The 17,471-nt window shown below is 39.8% G+C and overlaps 1 protein-coding gene across 4 annotated transcripts in view; it reads left to right on the top strand.

Annotated features, from left to right (window-relative positions):
- Positions 1–17,471, top strand: part of THRB (thyroid hormone receptor beta) — a 153,581-nt gene that overhangs the window by 99,836 nt on the left and 36,274 nt on the right. For all 4 annotated transcript variants that reach the window (XM_066570712.1, XM_066570904.1, XM_066570786.1 and 1 more), the window contains one exon: positions 8,738–8,802. In XM_066570712.1, the coding sequence (XP_066426809.1) occupies positions 8,796–8,802 (7 nt within the window). In that variant the 5' untranslated portion in view covers positions 8,738–8,795. The remainder of the gene's footprint in view (positions 1–8,737; positions 8,803–17,471) is intronic.

The raw sequence follows: 17,471 nt of genomic DNA, 5'->3' as shown, positions 1-17,471 counted from the left end.
AAATTTGGAAACTCATCAAGTTACACAATAGACAAATCCCATGACGCTAAATCCATAGCTGTCAAAGCATCTCTCATTTTGTTATCCAAGGTTTTCTTCAAACTTCTATATATTTGCACACTCTAATACAAAGCCTGCAATACAGATAACAATTTTTCATTTAGATTTTTCTTTTCATTTTAGAATTTATTATTTTCAACTAAGTGGTGACTTTCTGAAGCTCTGGTTAAGAAAAGCAGAAAGCCTAAAGCTGAATTAATTCTGCTGTTCATATCTGAATCCCTGAAAATGGCTCAAACAAATGCCAGTACCAATCTTTAGGGTAATACTTATCCCTATTCAGAGTGACATTTGTAGATTAGAACATACTCATTTCTGCTTCACTGATTTTTTATGCACAGCATATATAAGATGCATTGACAAAATGCATTCATGTTAACAAGATTCATCCAGGTACCTCCCCTCCTGACATTTAGAAAATATTCTTTTTCTTTATCTATTCCACCGTAAGGGGGGAAAGTCACCAGTTTCAAGGAAAGTCTTTGAATTTTATTTTCCTGGGGATTAACTAACATCACTCAGATGCAGAGTAGGTAGGTAATTCAAGACAGCCTTCATCTAATATACACTTCTAAGTGAGTAATAAGAGAAATTAGCTTTGAAGATAAACTGTCTCCTGTTGAAATTTCAGGGAGATCTAATGTTTCCTGAGTCAACAGAACAAAACAGACAAACAAGGAAAGTTTAAGTCAAAGCTGTTGTCTGAATGGAATACCTGTGTACTAGAGAAAGAACACAAAAGCCATGAAGTATCTCAAAAAACCACAAAATTATCACTGGAATTAGAGATCTTTTTTATAAACCTTCCCCCCTCTCCCCCTTTGCTTTTCTATCATTTTTGGCCCTCCAGGATCCTTGCTCAACTGGATATTTATTCCAGTTGGTAGCGGTCTTTGTGAATTAAGGCTTAAATCTTTAATGATAGAAACATCACTTAATTCACAGTTACAGATCAGCAACTCTTCAGCAAAGCTGGCTAGCTCACACAGTAACGCTTCAAGGTAAGAAAATCACTTAGGGCAATAGAAGCCTGGTTATCAGAATAGTGGCTGAACAGGGCTGTCTGCAGTTCTGTGCTCCTCTCATGCCCTCCTGTGTACACATGTAGTAGGTCAAAGCAAAGTGCTGGAGAGCTGACATTTCTGCTCGGGGATGAAGTAAAGCGAAGAGAAGGCTGCAGCCCATTATGCTAACCTAGTGCTAAGCTGATTGTAAGTAGATTTCTTAGAGCCTTTACATCTTAGGGGCAGTCAGCAGCTTCAGATCATAATAATAAGTGATTTGAGATACTCTGGAAATGAGATAACATTACTCATGTCTGTAAGTACAGGGCAAGAGGAGAATTACATACTCCATTTTCTGGTTGATGCCCAGGTGGTTTAAAGGTAATATTACAGTCTCCATCTGTGTTTTTTCAATGATACTTATGAAACTGCCTTTCTAATCTGTTCAGGCTGCTGGGAGACCAACAGACATGCTAAAATTCTGTTTCTTTTTGCCTGTGAAGAAATGCATTATTATATTTTCCATGCATAATAATTCATTATTATATTTTCCACTTATAAAAAGATCTATTTACGCCAGTGCAGTAAGCCATTAAAAATTATAAAAACAACTTTTATCTTGCTTCTGTCTTGCATTACTTTATTTTGTGGTGCTGACTCTCTCTTTTTTTTTTTTTTTTTTTGGTAGCTATATTCAAATCAACAACTTTATGATTCAGGCTGTCCTGCAAACCATATGCCAGATTCAAAGCCTTACTACAATGAGACTATAGGAAGAATTAGTTTTTCTGTCTAATTCAGTAGTATTTGTCCTGCAGATCTGCTTATTCAAACACAAGAGCTTTCAAAAACCTGTTGAACAGTGAATTTACCCTTATCTTTTTTGAGACTTAATGTCTGCATGTAATAATTTTCTGGCTTTTAGGCTGTAAAACAATCTGCTGATGCCTGCACAGAGCTGAGTTAAGTCTGTGTGAAGGGGATATTACACAGAATTACTGGACATTCCTATTAAAAAGCTCAATAGCTCTTTGCTTTTTTGTTCTTATGTTCTGGGATAGATGCAAATGTTTATACAGATAATGCACTGTGGTTTTGATTTTATGCTTTATTGCATGTTTTTGTGTCCTCGTGAGCTGAGCTATACTAGCAATAAAAAGCATGAGTCAAAGCCCACTTCTGAGCTTGTGCCTACAAGCTAGTTCTTATGGGTGCTTTTCATTAAACATATTTGGAAAACTAGATAGATTTTTATTTCTCATGCAATGCACAGTTGTTCATTATGTTTTGCAAGGGAGGAAATACTGCTGCCTCATGATAAATTTATCATGTACCATAAGCCATGGTCTAGTACATTTTATACTGAGTATGTAGAGCTTGCAAAATCCTCTGTATAACTTGCTCCAAAATACTAATTTTGCTTTGTTCTTAAATATTGCAATATTAAATATTGAAACTAATTAAAAAATTCAGTTAGACATCAATACAGCCTATGGGCTACTTTGTCATTTTTCCTGATGCAGAGTAGCTAGTCTGGATTTTTCACTAAAGACGAACTTAAAAGTGAGAGCAACTTTCACAGAGGGAGTTTACAGAAGAAAATATTCAGATAATACATCCCATAATTCATCTCCCCCAAGCCAAGATAGCCCCCAAGAAAAAAAAGGAAGTGCCATAACTTGTGGAATGGCAGGGCAAGAGGGGCTGGTGTGGTGCTGGGGCTGTGGCTCTTGCTCTGGCTGTGATGGAGCTTCCTCCCTGTGCCTGGTTCCAAAACCTACATGTTCTGCTCTCCCCTCAGTGCCCTCATCTGCTCCCAGGACCTGGGCAGGCTTCCCCCACCCTGTTCTAGGTCTGCCAGCAGCCTGCCCCTCTTCTCAGCCTCCCTGGAGGCAGCCCAGTGCCTGGCAAGGGTTGTGTAAGAGCGTTGTGTAAGAGTGCCGGGATAGGGCAGAGCCATCGGGAGCTGCAGGTAGGGTTACAGGAGGCACTTGTGCCAATGAGCCAGGTTGCCCCATGGCCCTTCCTATGGCTTTTAAAAGGGGATGTCAAAGAGCAGTCCAGCAAGGAGCTGGGCAGCTTGTCACTGCTTCTGAAAGGTGCAAAATCCTTTTTCCCACCTGTTCCTGCCTTGAGAAGAGATGGGAGGCAGCAGTGCCTGTCCACCCTGTGCAGCTTCTTAGCTTCTTGATGAGTAGGAGGGGAAGCCTGAGGCCTTCCAGAAGGTGTGTGGTTCATGGTATGGACAGGAACCAGGATTCAAACCACAAAATTACCCTGGCCCTGGCCTAGAGGCAGCCACCATTTAAAGCCGAAGCATCAGAATATGGTCAAAAACACCCTCATCCCCTGGGCAGCACACTCCTGTTAGATAGTCATTGGTTAATCTGATGCATTCCTGTGAAGGAGGAGGCACTTGGTGAAAGTGGGAAAACACCTAACTACACTGATTAATGCTAATTGGTTAATCGCCTTTCATTATGGAAAAAATAAGGATGTGCAGTAACTGGCAATATGGCTAGACAGTGCTTCTGTATTGGAGACCAGAGCCTGAGAATTAATTTGAAATATCACCTATTCAGGCCAGAGGATCTCAAGATTCCAAAGATGTCTCTTTTTAAAAATTTATTTAGGGACAGTATAAGAATATTATTTTCCTGGAGCAGGGCTGTAGATCTGAAACAATACTCCATATCAAGATGCAGTATGCATTTTGCTGCTTTCATTTGAGGTATCCAATGCAATCATGAGGACTACCTTGTTTATAAAAAAAAAAAAGAAGAAAAAGCAGGGTATAATGCCAGTGATGGAGAAGGAGCACAGTGCTCAGTCTGCTGCTGAAACTCTCTAGCAGGGAGGTCATGCGGGATGTGAGATAGCAGCCTCTGAATTGATGCTGCAGCACTCAGGGTCTGTGACTCAGAGCCATGAGACCTTGGGTAGCTCTTTTGTGGGCAAGTAAGTGCTCAACACACAAAAGATAATCTAACAAAGCCTGCTCCCTGCTCCCTGTGACGTTAGCAAAGCTTAGCCATAGAAATTGTGTCACTTCTGGCAAGAAAGGGACTTACTCTGCAGTGTCCATAAAGACCCCCAGACATTTCTGGCCTGACCTAGTGGAGACTCGTCTGTGACTCATCCCCATCCTTCCCATTTGTGCCTGCTCATGTACTTTTTAGCTGTAGACACTTAAAAACAACCTGATTTCCTCCATCATCTTACAGAGGAACTGGCTACAATTAACGTAGACAGCACTTAATATTCTTGCTCATGTGAAGTAGAAGCTGTGTTGTGCCTTCAGAAGGCTGTGCTATGTATGTGCCAGAATGGATAATTAGTTCTGTATTTCCACAATGTTTCCATCTATGGGCCACATTCCTTGGAAAGAAAAATAGGAAATTACTTCTGGCATCTAAAATGCAGTGTAAAAGCATGTCTTAGAAAAGATCCCAAGACATTTGGGAAGATTATTAAAATCATAAATTATTTTAATTATCACTATGATTTTAATTATTATTTATTATGGTTTAAACTAATGGTTTAAATAATCATAATGATGATTAAAGCAGGCATTACAAATGGGCTCAGTTACTTTGTATCTTTTGGTCGTTGCTAAATTGAGATGGGTGAGATGCTGCACATCGACAGCAACATCAAGACCTGCTCCAAGAAACTTTATCTCTAGGCAGGTGTGAGGAGAAAAAGAGGATGCACACTCTCCATTTTAAACCACAGCACTCAAAAAGACTGCCAAAGCCAGATATGTTAGTGTAATCCTTCAAAACAAAAGACCAGCTTTTCTTACAGTTATTTTGTAATTAATTTTTTTACACAAGTGACAGCTGCTTTTATGCCAAGTCCTAGTCTCATCAGGGAAAATGGCAAAACTCCCAGGATAACTAGAATTTTTCTCTTTGTGCAGAATTCATTGAAGAACATTGTATTTATCCTTTTTTTACCATCCTTTTTAATAGATTGGTGCAAAACCAATAATTTTAGGTTTAGTAAGTAATTATTTACAGGAGAGGCAGAATTTTTGTTTAAAAGACTCAATTGTTTGCTTCAAATATGCTTGTGTGTCACTGAGTCACTAAACCACAATTAAATTCTGGGAAATGGCTTATTGTTGAGGTTCACAACGTCCCATGACGTGGTGGGATGGGTCAGAGTCTGATTTTAATTGGAGGCCTGTTCTAAATTTGTATCCTCTCAAATCTGGATTGACAAACTGTTAAGGATTTTGAAGTTCCACAAGATGTCAGCAGCAAAAAGAATGACCTCTGGTTGTGTGGTTTGTACATGGAAATATCAAGCAGAATATTTGATCTTCCCTTATAAGATTAAGGAGATTCTGTCTTGTCCAGGAGCCCAGATGAAGTCTTGGGTGGCTTGCTTGGGAGAAAAGATGAGGTAAAAACACATTGTCCCACATATACTGGAAGATATTTTACCAGTTCACAGACTTGTTAGGGTTGGAAGGGACTTCTGGAGATCATCCAGTCCAACCCCCTTGCTGAGGCAGGGTCATCTAGAGCAGGTTACAGGTGACCCAGGAACGTGTCCAGGTGTGTTTTAAATGTCTCCAGAGAGGGAGACTCCGTGACTTCCCAGGGTAGCACATTCCAGTGCTCTGCATCCCTCGTGTAAAGTTTCTTCTGTAAAACTTTAGTAGGTTTTACATTGGTTTTGCCTTGCAAATAGAATGAACATTTTATCCTGAAATCAATAATTTTCATTCAGTATTACAGGGAGAAATCATTTCAGATTACTAGGAAACTAGAAAAGACAAAATAAATTGTCTCCCCAGGGAAGTGGTCACGGTTCCAAGCCTGCCAGAGGTCCAGGAGCCCGAGGCAATGCTGTCAGGCACGTGGAGCCATCCACAGAATCACAGAATCACAGAATCTGCTGAGTTTGAAGGGACTCATCAGGATCACATTCCTGGAGTTGATCGGGGTAGGGCCAGGAGCTGGATTTTGATGATCCTTGTGGATCCATTCCAGCTCCGGATATTCTATGATTATGGGTTTGTTTGGGTTTTTTCCTACTTTTTTATTAAGGAGAGGGGCTGTATGTGTGTTTGTGTCTTGTGGGGGTGCTTTGTGTGTTGTTGTTTGCTGGGTTTTTGTTGGTTCTTTATTGTTTGTTTTTCCTTGGTTGGTTTTGGTTTTTTTTGGGTTTTTTTGGTTTTTTTTAATCATGAACAATTCCGACCTTTGGAGTAGTAATTAATTAATTTAAAGCTACACGCAGACGTGCCCGGTTTAGTCAAGGAGGAGCGGGGTGACGGAGAAGCCCGGGAATGGCGCTCCGGGCTGCGCCGCGGGCCGCTCCCGCGCGGCCGCCAGGGGCCGCTGCCGCGCCGCGCCGCGGGCGGGCTCTGCCTGCGGGAGGGCGGGGAGGCCGCGGCTCCGGCCGGAGCCCCTTCCCTTCCCTGCCTTGCCGCGCTTCCCGGTGCCCCTTCCCTGCCGGAGCCCCTCCCCTTCCCTGCCGCGCTGCCTGCCCTGTTCCTCCCGGCCCTCGGTGGGCGCGGGGCACGGCCCTGCCTCACAGCCCGTCTCGATAGCGGGGCGCGAAGCGGCGCCCCGGGCTCGGGCCGTCCCGGCCATACCGCGTGTAGCTGAGCGCAGCCCCGGGTGTGGGAGCGGCCCGCAGGCCGCTGAGGGGCTGAGGTGGAGCGGCGGGGCCGCGTCCCGGATGCATTAATTCACCGGTGCTGCCGCTCACCTGCTCTCTCGTTCTGACCCCTGCCTAACACAGCAGATGTGCCCGGTCTTCAGCCCCCTGCTAGGGAAGGATATTTATTTCAAGGGAAAGGCTCCCTGTGTGAGGAAACAGGGACAGGGCTGTGGCACTGAATGGATGGACAGAAATAAAATCCAGTTTTGTTAGCAAAACCAGTTTCGTATCATGAAATGGTGATCAGGACAATTTAAGAGAGATTCTACTTCCTCTCTAAAATGTCACTTCCACACTAATGTTAAAAGAGAGGTATTTTCTGTTCAGAGAATCACAGAATCAGCAAGGTTGTAAGAGGCCTTTTAGATCATCCAGTACAAGCATCAACCCAGAACTACCACCGTAACCACTAAAGCACTAAGCCACATCCACATCCAGCACGAGATCCAGATGCTTCTTAAACCCCTCTGGGGATGGTGACTCCACAATCTCTGTAAGACAACCTATTCCAATAGGTGAACCTGTTTCCAATAGGTGAAAAACTTTCTGTAATGTCTAATCTGAGTCTCCCCTGTCTCGGCTTAAGGATGTTTTCTCTGGTCCTCTCAGTGCAGTCACACCTCACTACATTCTCCTTTTGGGTAGTTGTAGAGAGGGATGAGGTTCCCCCTGAGCCTCCTCCAGGCTGAACAACACCAGCTCCCTAAGCTCTTCCCCATAGGACATGTTTTCTTCATGAGCCTTGTTGCCCTTCTCTGGACATGCTGCAGCACCTCAATGATCTTTTTAGAGTGAAGTAAAACCCAAACCTGAACACAGTATTTGAGGTGTGGCCTCACCAGTGCTGAGAGCGACTCTGTTCTCAGGCTAGTTTTCCTCAGGCAGTATTGGGGTCACTTGTAGGCCCAGGATTTCTTACTTAAAAATTCTAATAAGATCTTGTCTCTATTCTGGAGTAATGCCTTTAGGATTGTCTCTGCTTGGGTTGGATTGTTGGAGCTTAGACTAGGGGGCAAGCTGGGATCATCTAGCTGGGCACTGTGTTTTGGGAGGGATGGCTGAACAAGGGCAAGCTGCCTGTGATGCCTCTGTGGGAAAAACGTGAGGGGTGGTATAAATACCAACACAGCTGAAGGATGTTCTCATCACTGGTATCCATGACTTTCTCTCCTGGCACTAAATTAGCTTGCAGGGCTTCAATCTTTGCTACCAAGCAGAAAAAGAGTATAGTTAGTATGTCTGTGTGTATGTGTGTGTGTGTGTGTGTGTGTGTGTGTGTGTATGTGTATGGATGTATGAAAGGGGGACACAATCTAAATATCAAAAACGAGACTTTAAAATGCCAAATTCGGTTCTTCAGAGATGCAGATGTCTTGTTAATAAAATAGAGGATGTCATTGTTCAAAAGTGTTAAGTACATGTAAATTAGTTTTCTACCATATGAACAAAATTATAATTTACATCTCAGAACTTGGTAAAAGTCAGTAGACTTTTGGGTTTTGAATGATTGGGTAAGAATTGGTGTAACTGTGACAGAGAATTTCTAATTCCTTTGAATCTTCTGTTTTTACTAAACCCAAGAGTAATGGTATGTGCGTATCATTAGAAACTGTAAAGTAGAAACCAGTTAGCTCCTGAAGTCACATAAGAGACTTAGAGGAACTTCTGCAGAAAAAATAATGGAAAGTATTCCATGAAATGCACAAAAGCTTTTTTTTTTAATTTTTTTAGCATCAGTAGGCATAGGCTTTTGGACGTTGCTTCCAAATCCCTGTTAACCATAGGTCCTCCAGTCCACCATGTTTTGGACCTGATTTACATTTTGTTACCTCATGCAGCTAAGCAAAGTGCTTTGAATTTAATGTGTTAAGCCATCAGACATTGACCATGCTATTCAAGATCCAGAAGGTTCCATCTTGGTTAAATGTTAATGGTATTCTGCAGATGAGCATTTATGAACATATTACATGGGGTTTTTTCCTTTTTTTTGGCAGGTGACATTGGTGACGGAAGAAGGACAAGAATGATTACATATCCATAACTCCCAGCAGTATGTCAGGTAATCATATTTAATAAGAATATCTGTGCAATGTTTCTTGCCTTTCTGGATGATTCTTGCTAAATGTTTATGGAAAAATGCTTCTTTAACAATTTCTGAATTCACTGAAATTGAAATTTGTTGAAATTCTGCATTCATTCCCCATTAGTGCTGCGAATGGAACTCTTTCCTCCATCCAGAGCATAGACATGTGGGACACAGTAATCTTCCCCAGCATTTTTGAAACTTTCATCGTCCTTGGTTTGCCTTCTGGAACCTAGTTGTGTTTTGTTCTGAATGCACATTCCAACTTCAGCTATCCTGCAGAAGCTGCCAGCATAGGAACAGTTTCTGCTGAGTTTCCTGGCCTAAGTTACTTCATAACATGGACATATCCCCTGATCTTCAACGTGACACATTCAAACTTATTTTACATAGGTTGCCAAGTACACTTCAGAGAATTATTGACTAGGTCTGCAGGTGTGCTGAAGATCCAGAGCTGACATGACCATTAACCATTTTAAGCCTGCTTAGCCATCTTATCCCTGCCAGTTGCAGAGCATCTGAAGGTTACACATAAATTAGCTGTGTCAGAACCCCCATGTATCTAATCCCTGAACAGTGTCTAGAAAGACATGCTTATTATGTGGAGATCGTATAGAAGGCCATAGAATTTCAGAATTTGTTTTAGTATTCATCAATTTGCCAAAGAAAGTATTCTACTGATAGCATTTGTCAATGTGTATTTCAAGAGCCAAATGCATAAATGGGACCTTTTAAAAACCTGCAAAATACTGCATGTGCTACATAGGAAAAGTCACCACTAACTAGACTGTATTCCTGGTGTTCTGCCCAAAGGACAGTTTATTTTTACTTGACTATGCAGATCAACTTCCTTTTCCTTTTCCCTAGAAGGCTCCCATCCATTTGTACTGGCCAGCAAGGGGTAACAGCCGCATTCATCAACAAAGATGGTCTTCTGGTTTTAGGTTTCTAGCTAAGAGGTAGAGGGGGGAAGAAACAGAGTATTATGTAAATATATGCTTTCATAGTAAACCCTATTATCTGATAGTATGAAAAGGTGTGTCTTTTTATGGTTACTTTGCTGCCCATTGAAGCAGAGACAAAAGTAAGAAGGAAGCAGAGAGCACTGAGGCATTCTGTGGAATGAAGTCAAATACTGACCCTTTGCTGGTGTGTCAGGCTCTGACTTGGCATCACTGCCACATGAGGACTGGGAATGAGTTAGTGTCCTTAGGCTGCATTGGCAGGCCCTGCTAGAGTGGTTTTGCATTGTCCTGCAGGCATTCTGGGCATGGTGATTTCATTTAGCATTTGCCTGTTTTGGAAGAATTTAAAGCACTGGCATGTAATTTGGTCTCTTCCAACTCTATGCTGTGGTCTCCCCTGTCTCACGCTAAACTGTGTTTTATGGCATTTTACTACAGGGCTTGACATTGCTGTGGTTTTGGAGGGAGCAGTTATTAGCTTCTGCTGTGTGATGGCAAGAGATGAGGAAGGAAACACAGTGTACCCACTTTATCCTCACCTTCTCTGTTGGGTCTGTGGCTTCCTGTGGAGGGTGGGTTTGTGGAGATTTTCCACTAGCACTCTAATCAGTCCTGTCTCCCTGGACTTGCCCCTGGCAGGGCAGTTCTGCTAAGCTCAGAGAAACACAAAGCCTAATTGGAAGGACCTGTATTTTCTGCATTTCTTTTGACAGAAGTCAGCAGAGCAAATATGTGCAAAGAACATTATCATCAAGCAAAAAAAAAAAAAAAAGTTGAGATGGAGATGACTGTTTGTACAGCTGTAGATGTCCATCACTTTTCATTATGAGCAGTTCATATTTTCTGTTTCTGATTATAGGAATGACGTTCCCTACATGAGTGTAAATGTGAAGAGAAACATGGATGAAATGAAATACTTTCAAACTGTATAAAAACTTCATAAATACTGTGATCCAGAGCCAGACAAGAGTCCTTTTCTAATGAATGATAATGGAAGTTTAGACTCTGTTACTGAGTCACTGGAATATGGGAGCAGAATCTAATATGAAACCAAACCAGCTGGCTAAAATAACAGGCTGTATTATTCTGTGGTTTTGATAGATAATTTTTCCTCCCCATATGTTATGTTTCTAGTGCAGTATCTTTTTCCACTTGTAGGCACTGCCTGAAAGCCTTCAGGTTCTAGTGCAATCTAGAGAAGTTTTTCTGACAGATTGTAGAATTTGACTTTGACAGTAAAACCAGTCCTTAGTGCATTTGCAGACTAAAAAATTTGTCCCCATCTTTCTTACAGGCCCCCTTCAAGTACTAAAAATCCACAATCAACTCTCCCCAGAGCTTTCCCTCTTCAAGGCTAAAAAGTTTCAACTTTTTCAAGCTTTCATTATAGGAGAGGTGTTTGATTCTTGTGATCATCTTGGTGTCCCTCTTCTGGACTTAGAGATCTATGTCCTTCCTGTTCTGAGGAGCCCAGAGCTGGATGCAGTGCTCCAGGTGGGGTCTCATGAGAGGGGAATAGAGGGGCAGAATCTCCTTCCTTGCTCTGGTGGCCACACTGCTTTGGATGCAGCCTGTGGTGTGATTGGTTTTCTGGGCTGAAACAGCAGTGTTTGTCAGCAGTTTTACAGTTGACACCAACAATTGCTGCCCACAAAGTAATGTCTGAGAAAAAAAAAATTATCAGCATAATAAAATTAGTACTATCTTAGCAATAAGAGCAAGTTATTTCGTGTGCATACATTTGCATGATAGAATAGTAAAAAAGTTGGAAAGTATTATTTTCTCATTGAGAAAATAAAATAAATAAGCAAGTATGTAAAATAATTTTTAAAGTTCTTTCTATTTTAGTACTGTTATGAAACTTCTGGTTTAGCATCACTATTCAACAGCCACAGCTGTCACTGAAGGCTCCGTTCTGTACATTTTCTCCCAAAATGCAGGACAAACCTTGAGATGTATTTTCATCTTACTTTATTTTATACAGTGAAAACTGAAGAAGAAATTCAAGAAAGGGTTCTAAAACCCAGAAAATAGTATTTGTAGAATACAGTAAATCTCATAATTTTTACTTTCATGCAAATGAAGAAAGAATGTAAAGAGTGTAATAGTGGTTCCAGTAAAAGCTTCTTTCACTGATTTCAGTGAGGCTGGGGTTTTACTCTGCTTTTACTTGGGAGCTTCAAAATCAACCCAGTCATTGTCATTGTGCTTCTACTCAAATATCCACACTGTTCTATTTGGTAATGACTATGAAGTTAGATCAAGATAGGAATGATAATAAAATTAAGTGCTTACATTGGGGAATATAATTTAAATGTCATAAATGCATATTTTCAGTAAGTAGAATTTAATATGCAACGTTTCTTGAAACAGGTCCCTCATTTGGAGAAGAAATTAATCAGCTTTCGTGCAACAAATCCATTTGAAAACCAGTGTCTCCAAGGGTGTTGCACGTAGTTTCCAAGAACTGGGAAAAGTAATAGAATAGGAAAGGTACCACATTTTCTTCATGAGTCTTTTCACTGTAATGCTCATTACCCTGTAAACTTGGCATTAATTCAGGCAGAGAACAGTTTATTGTTTAACATCAGCTGAGAAATTATTTCTCCCGAATTTCTATAATGATTTTCCTAGGATAATTTAATTTGACATACATCACTGTTTGACACTTCTTTGCCTGCCAGACCATGATAAAATCTGACTAACTCAAGTGTATTATTTCTTTTAAGTAATGGACTTTTTAGGAGGACGGTAAATACTTTAATATAAGATTTTGTTATGCCAGGATTCAGCAGCTTTGTAATGAGCTTTTGGGGATTTTCAAAAGGTTAACAAGATTTATATTGTGGGATGTTTTTGCATGAAGCTATGAATCACTCCATGATGGCTCTTATTACTTAGAAGCGCATTTCTGAATATGCAGTTAAAAATATCACACTTGCTAAGTTCTAGGTTACAGACACTCTGCGTTAATTTTTGGGTTCAAAAATTTAATATTTTTAAAAGTGCTTTGTAAAAGTGCTGTATAAATACAAAAGCCAAGTAGTCTGCGAAACATTTTGTAACGTTTAACGTTTCAAATTTTGTGCAATTCTTTAATATGTTGTATTTTCTTTCTAACTTATGAATACCTGCTGGTTTTTTTCCTCAAAAGATCCACACATTTTCAAAAAAAAAAAAAAGAGGGGGAGGGGGATCCGATTAGATTTCACAAAGAACAGAGAGAACAAACTTTTTTTTGTAGTAGCAGTACTTTTTTTAGTTTTGTGGCATTTGCTAGTCATTTTAGGTATATTTCATTATGTTAATGCTGATATGTTTTTTCCGTTTTCTTTTTAATGATCTATCAGTATATTTAGTCCCTTTATATAGTAGTTTTTTTTAAGCCAGAGCTGTTTCTTTTGATAACTCATTTTTCTGAAATTTATTTCTGTTGGGAGCAGACTGTTGTATTTTAAATTTTGAGTGTAATTCTTAGACTGTGTAGTCGTTTTTCACTACTGATATCAGGTAAAGGAGGACTGCAAAGTGTCAGTGTAAAATGTACTTCTTCATTTTGCAGGCAAGAAGATTTTAGAATAGTCATTTAAAAGGAGTAAAATGTCCTTCTGTTTTTTCTAAGTCTTCTCCAATAGCCTATAAAATAAAGCACTTTGCTGTGCTTGCCACAGGAGTTACAGCCTGCCATTTTATGATCTTCAAAAGCCTAACCACAGCTGCTGTTTAGTTCTTCTGATAACTGTATGCCAGAGCAATCAACTTACAACTTTTGTCCTTGGTATTGATCCCTATACATAGAGAGGACTTTAATTTTTTTTGTGCCAGTTGAAAAGCTGTTGGTAAACTGTGGGATCAGTCCACCTGGGCATTTTCCAGTTATTTCCATATAAAAATACCTTTTGCATTCTCTAAATTCCCTTCTCATTATGTTCTTTAAAAGCATCAGATTTGCTGGAGTGCTATCATAAAAAAAAGATAAATGTTTAAGGAAATGTGTAAATGTTGTCATACACAAAGGCCTTTCACTATTGTTTTGTTGTGTTTCTGCAAATGGTTTAGATCTGTACCAAGCTTGAGTTTATTTGAAGTTAAAAGAATTCTCTCCTTACATCCAAATTTGTCTTTCTTACTGAAGAAGCCTTGACTGCATTGTTTGGGCAAACCTTATTTGTTTATTTACCTTTTTTGTCTATTACAAATTATGTATTTGTCAAGACTGCTAGTTTTAGTACCTTTGTTTGTTTTACCTGGCCATTACTTAAACCTCAGTCCTTCAATGGGAGGTGTTATTTCAAGATATCTCTTTAAGCAGTTTTAGAACTAAAATAACTTGAACTGTTTCACCACCTTGAAAAAAGAAAAAGCTTCAATTATGCGCTTGTATCCCCAGGATTTTGTTAGCAAGCAGTAGCCAAATGTACTGTCCACTACCCAGTGGGAGGAAATGGAAGGTCTAATGAGAGGTTAGGGAAAGACCATGTGAATTGATTTGAAAGCTCATGAGGAAAGTAATATTCAGAATCAGGATTTTAGAAAAAGGTGGCAGTGATCTAAAGTGATTTGTAGAAGTGATTTGAGTGATTTACTAAATGGTTTCACTGTAACTTAATTGTTTTTAAAGATGTGTTTTATGTATTTTGAGCCATATTCTGAAAATGGTGTTTTGTCTTCTCACTTTTATTTTAGTAGTTCCCAGGCATTACAAGAATTATCTAACACAACATGAAGAGAGTAAACATCCATTAACATTCCCATATTCACACAAACAGTAGTCTGTAAAATGAGCCCTGGAGAGGTGGATTTCTGTCTGTGGGGAACTAAATCAATGTTGTTTTAAAACATAGGGAGGTGGTTCTGCACATGAAGACAGACACCGGGATTCCTTGCTAGAGGGGACTGTGAATACAAAAAATGTACTCAAGAGTAGACTGGGCTGTAGTTCAAAAAGAGATCCAGTGGGTATTGCTGCATTTTAGAAAGGCCACAAGGGCTCAGTCAGTCCCTTGGGCTGAGGAGTAGCTGGGGATTGAGAGACTCTTGGTGGGAGCTCTCATATGTGCTTGCTTTGTTCTTACTCTTCCCTGGGTATCCATTTATGACTCCTGTTGGAGAACAGCAGCCAGGTGAGCCCTGTGGTTCAGCTATAGCTTCTTCTCAGAAAAACTCCCTCCCATGTGTTGGGCAGAGCTGTGAGAGGGAAGAATGCATTTATGGCATCTATGTGGCTGTATTGGTTAGCACCACCATTCCAGTTCCATGGTGTGTCCTGGCATTTTACTGCTTTTCCCCATATAGCTTTGGTCATTCATTTCTTTTGGTAAGTTTGTTTTATCTGTAGCTGCTACAAGATTCTCTTTTGGTCTATACAATTCCTATTCATTTCTCAAAGGACAGGTTTTCAGAGAGCTCTTTACGTACCAAAAACCCTGAACAATTTGCTTCTCTGTGCTCAGAACCTGCCTCTGGTGAACTTACAGATGAACTGCCAGGTTCTTCTGGGTATTCTTTTTCTCTGATTAATTTTTTCTCATGTTTAGAAATTTGAGCATAATGTCAACCCCAGCTCTTGATGAGATAAGTGTATGTGTAATATTGCTTTAAAAGTTAATGGAAATTTAGCTTGTTTTTAAAAAGTGATTGCACTGATTCACAGAGGAGCTCATTAAGATGTATCAAGAACAAGGATAAAGCTATTACACTCTTTATTACAAGTTTCCTAATATTGCCTTTTCTTACACATTAGAAACTGTTTACAACGTTTATTGTAATTATCTGTGCACTCTTCTGGTGATTTAATACTTGTCCAAAAGATTGGAAATATTGAAATTTAATCTTTAAATCCATATTCTAAAATGTAATATTTAAATATTTTATTTATAATATTGCCACTGCTAAAGCAAGTGGCAGGACAACAACCCTGGATTAAATAACTCTGGCTGTTTACTTCTACAAGCATACATATATGCACATGTTTCTGAAATATTGAAAATTGCCTAATGGACATTGCTCATTCTACCTGCTACAGTTCCTTTCACTCTACAATTTTTTTCTTATAGGCATTGTAATTTTTATATTTTAGAAATTCAGGAAAGAAATCACATGTTCTCAAAGGTTTTATTTAGCACAGTTACAGAGGCAAAATTTGCATATTTAAGAAGAGTCTGGCTAGTCTGTGTGAGCTGGGCTCCATCCTTCTGCTTATTCAATGATCATATGACCCTAGTTTAAAAGTAGTGAAACTCAGTTGTGAAGTGTTTCTCTCTTTTATAAGGAAGCATAAGGAGAAAATGCTATTCTTTTTTCTTGGGAGAAAATGGAAGGATAGGAGATAAAAGAGGAAGAGGAGAGAAGAAGCAAAATAAATGAGAGAAAATAAAATGCTGTGAACTGACAGCAAGATTAATGAGAAGAAATGGAACCTTAGCCTTGGCTGACATAGATGGTTTTGTCTTTTCCAGCACAAACACACATGAAAGCTTTACATGTTTTTACTTATAGTTTGTGGGGTTTAAAATGCTGGAACAAAGTATGAATCAGGTGTTAACTTTACTGGGACATGTCCTTTAATTGTAGCTGGGTTGTTTTTTCCTTTCTTTCTCTCAAGTCATCAAGTAAAAATCCTCTAGTTTTATTGGACTGGGTCCATACAAAGCTAGGCTGCTTCATCAACCTACTGTGCACCCCTCAGTCCTAATCCTAATTACATTTGCCTTAGTTGATCTCTCTGAAGCCAACCCACTTCAGTGTCCTTATATGCTTGCACTTCAATGGTAAAACAAAAAAAACAAAACAAAACAAACCCAAAAAACAAACAAAAAAAAAAACAAAAAAAAAAAAAACCAAAAAACAAAACAAAAAAAAAACAAAACAGTGAGGTGCTGTTGTCTCTGCTGCTCTTTTTTCAGTAAACCTCAAATATCAAAAAAGGAAAAACTTTATTATGTACGTTTGCAATCAAGTAAGCTAATGACAATACAGAGATCTCCAAGCTGGTTTCCTAATTGCCCCTGTTTTGGTCAGCTGCAAATTGAAGTACTGTATAGAGAGAATTTTCAGTGGAGATTCTGCTGTGAGCAGTTTTGGAATGTAAAATAACTTTTTGTTGTTAGAGGAAGTGTCTTTGTAACTGGGAAAACAGCAATCCTCGGACATCCCACAACTGTTAATTTACCTTTTGTCTAAGTGACAGCCTGTTGCTGAGGGTGAAAAATAAATGTTTGCACTCCCCCAAAAAGTGTGAGCAATGTAGTCAGTCTCTGAGGAGCAGGCACTGATTGCCTTTGTGGTCACAGCAGCTTTCATCACCAGTGGATCTAGCTGTTAACTGGAGCTCCTGTGGTATAAAGCAATAACAGTAATAATGGTAATGCAGATCCAGCCTTGATTGCAACAGAGCAGATCCTAAGCAAGGAAAATTAGTGTAGCTCTCAGGGCACAGCAGGGGGAATTAAATGCAGTGCCTCTGGGGTTGTTGTGAGCATGGGGAGCAGGCACTCTTCCAGTGTGGTTTTTGGTCCTATTTTGTGCACTCTGAGTTTTGTCTGGATCAAAGTTCAGGGTTGGTATACAGCTCATTCCAGCAGGAAACACTGTCTTCCTGGCTGGCTGGCTACCACCTTCCATCTTTCTGGAGATACAACTTAATGCCTCTCTTCACTTGGGTTGTATTAAAAATAGTAG

The sequence above is a fragment of the Molothrus aeneus genome, chromosome 1, assembly GCF_037042795.1.
Source record: "Molothrus aeneus isolate 106 chromosome 1, BPBGC_Maene_1.0, whole genome shotgun sequence".
In the NCBI taxonomy this organism is placed as follows: domain Eukaryota; kingdom Metazoa; phylum Chordata; class Aves; order Passeriformes; family Icteridae; genus Molothrus; species Molothrus aeneus.
The sequence above is the reverse complement of the archived record's forward strand: the minus strand, read 5'-3'. Positions and strand labels throughout refer to the sequence as shown.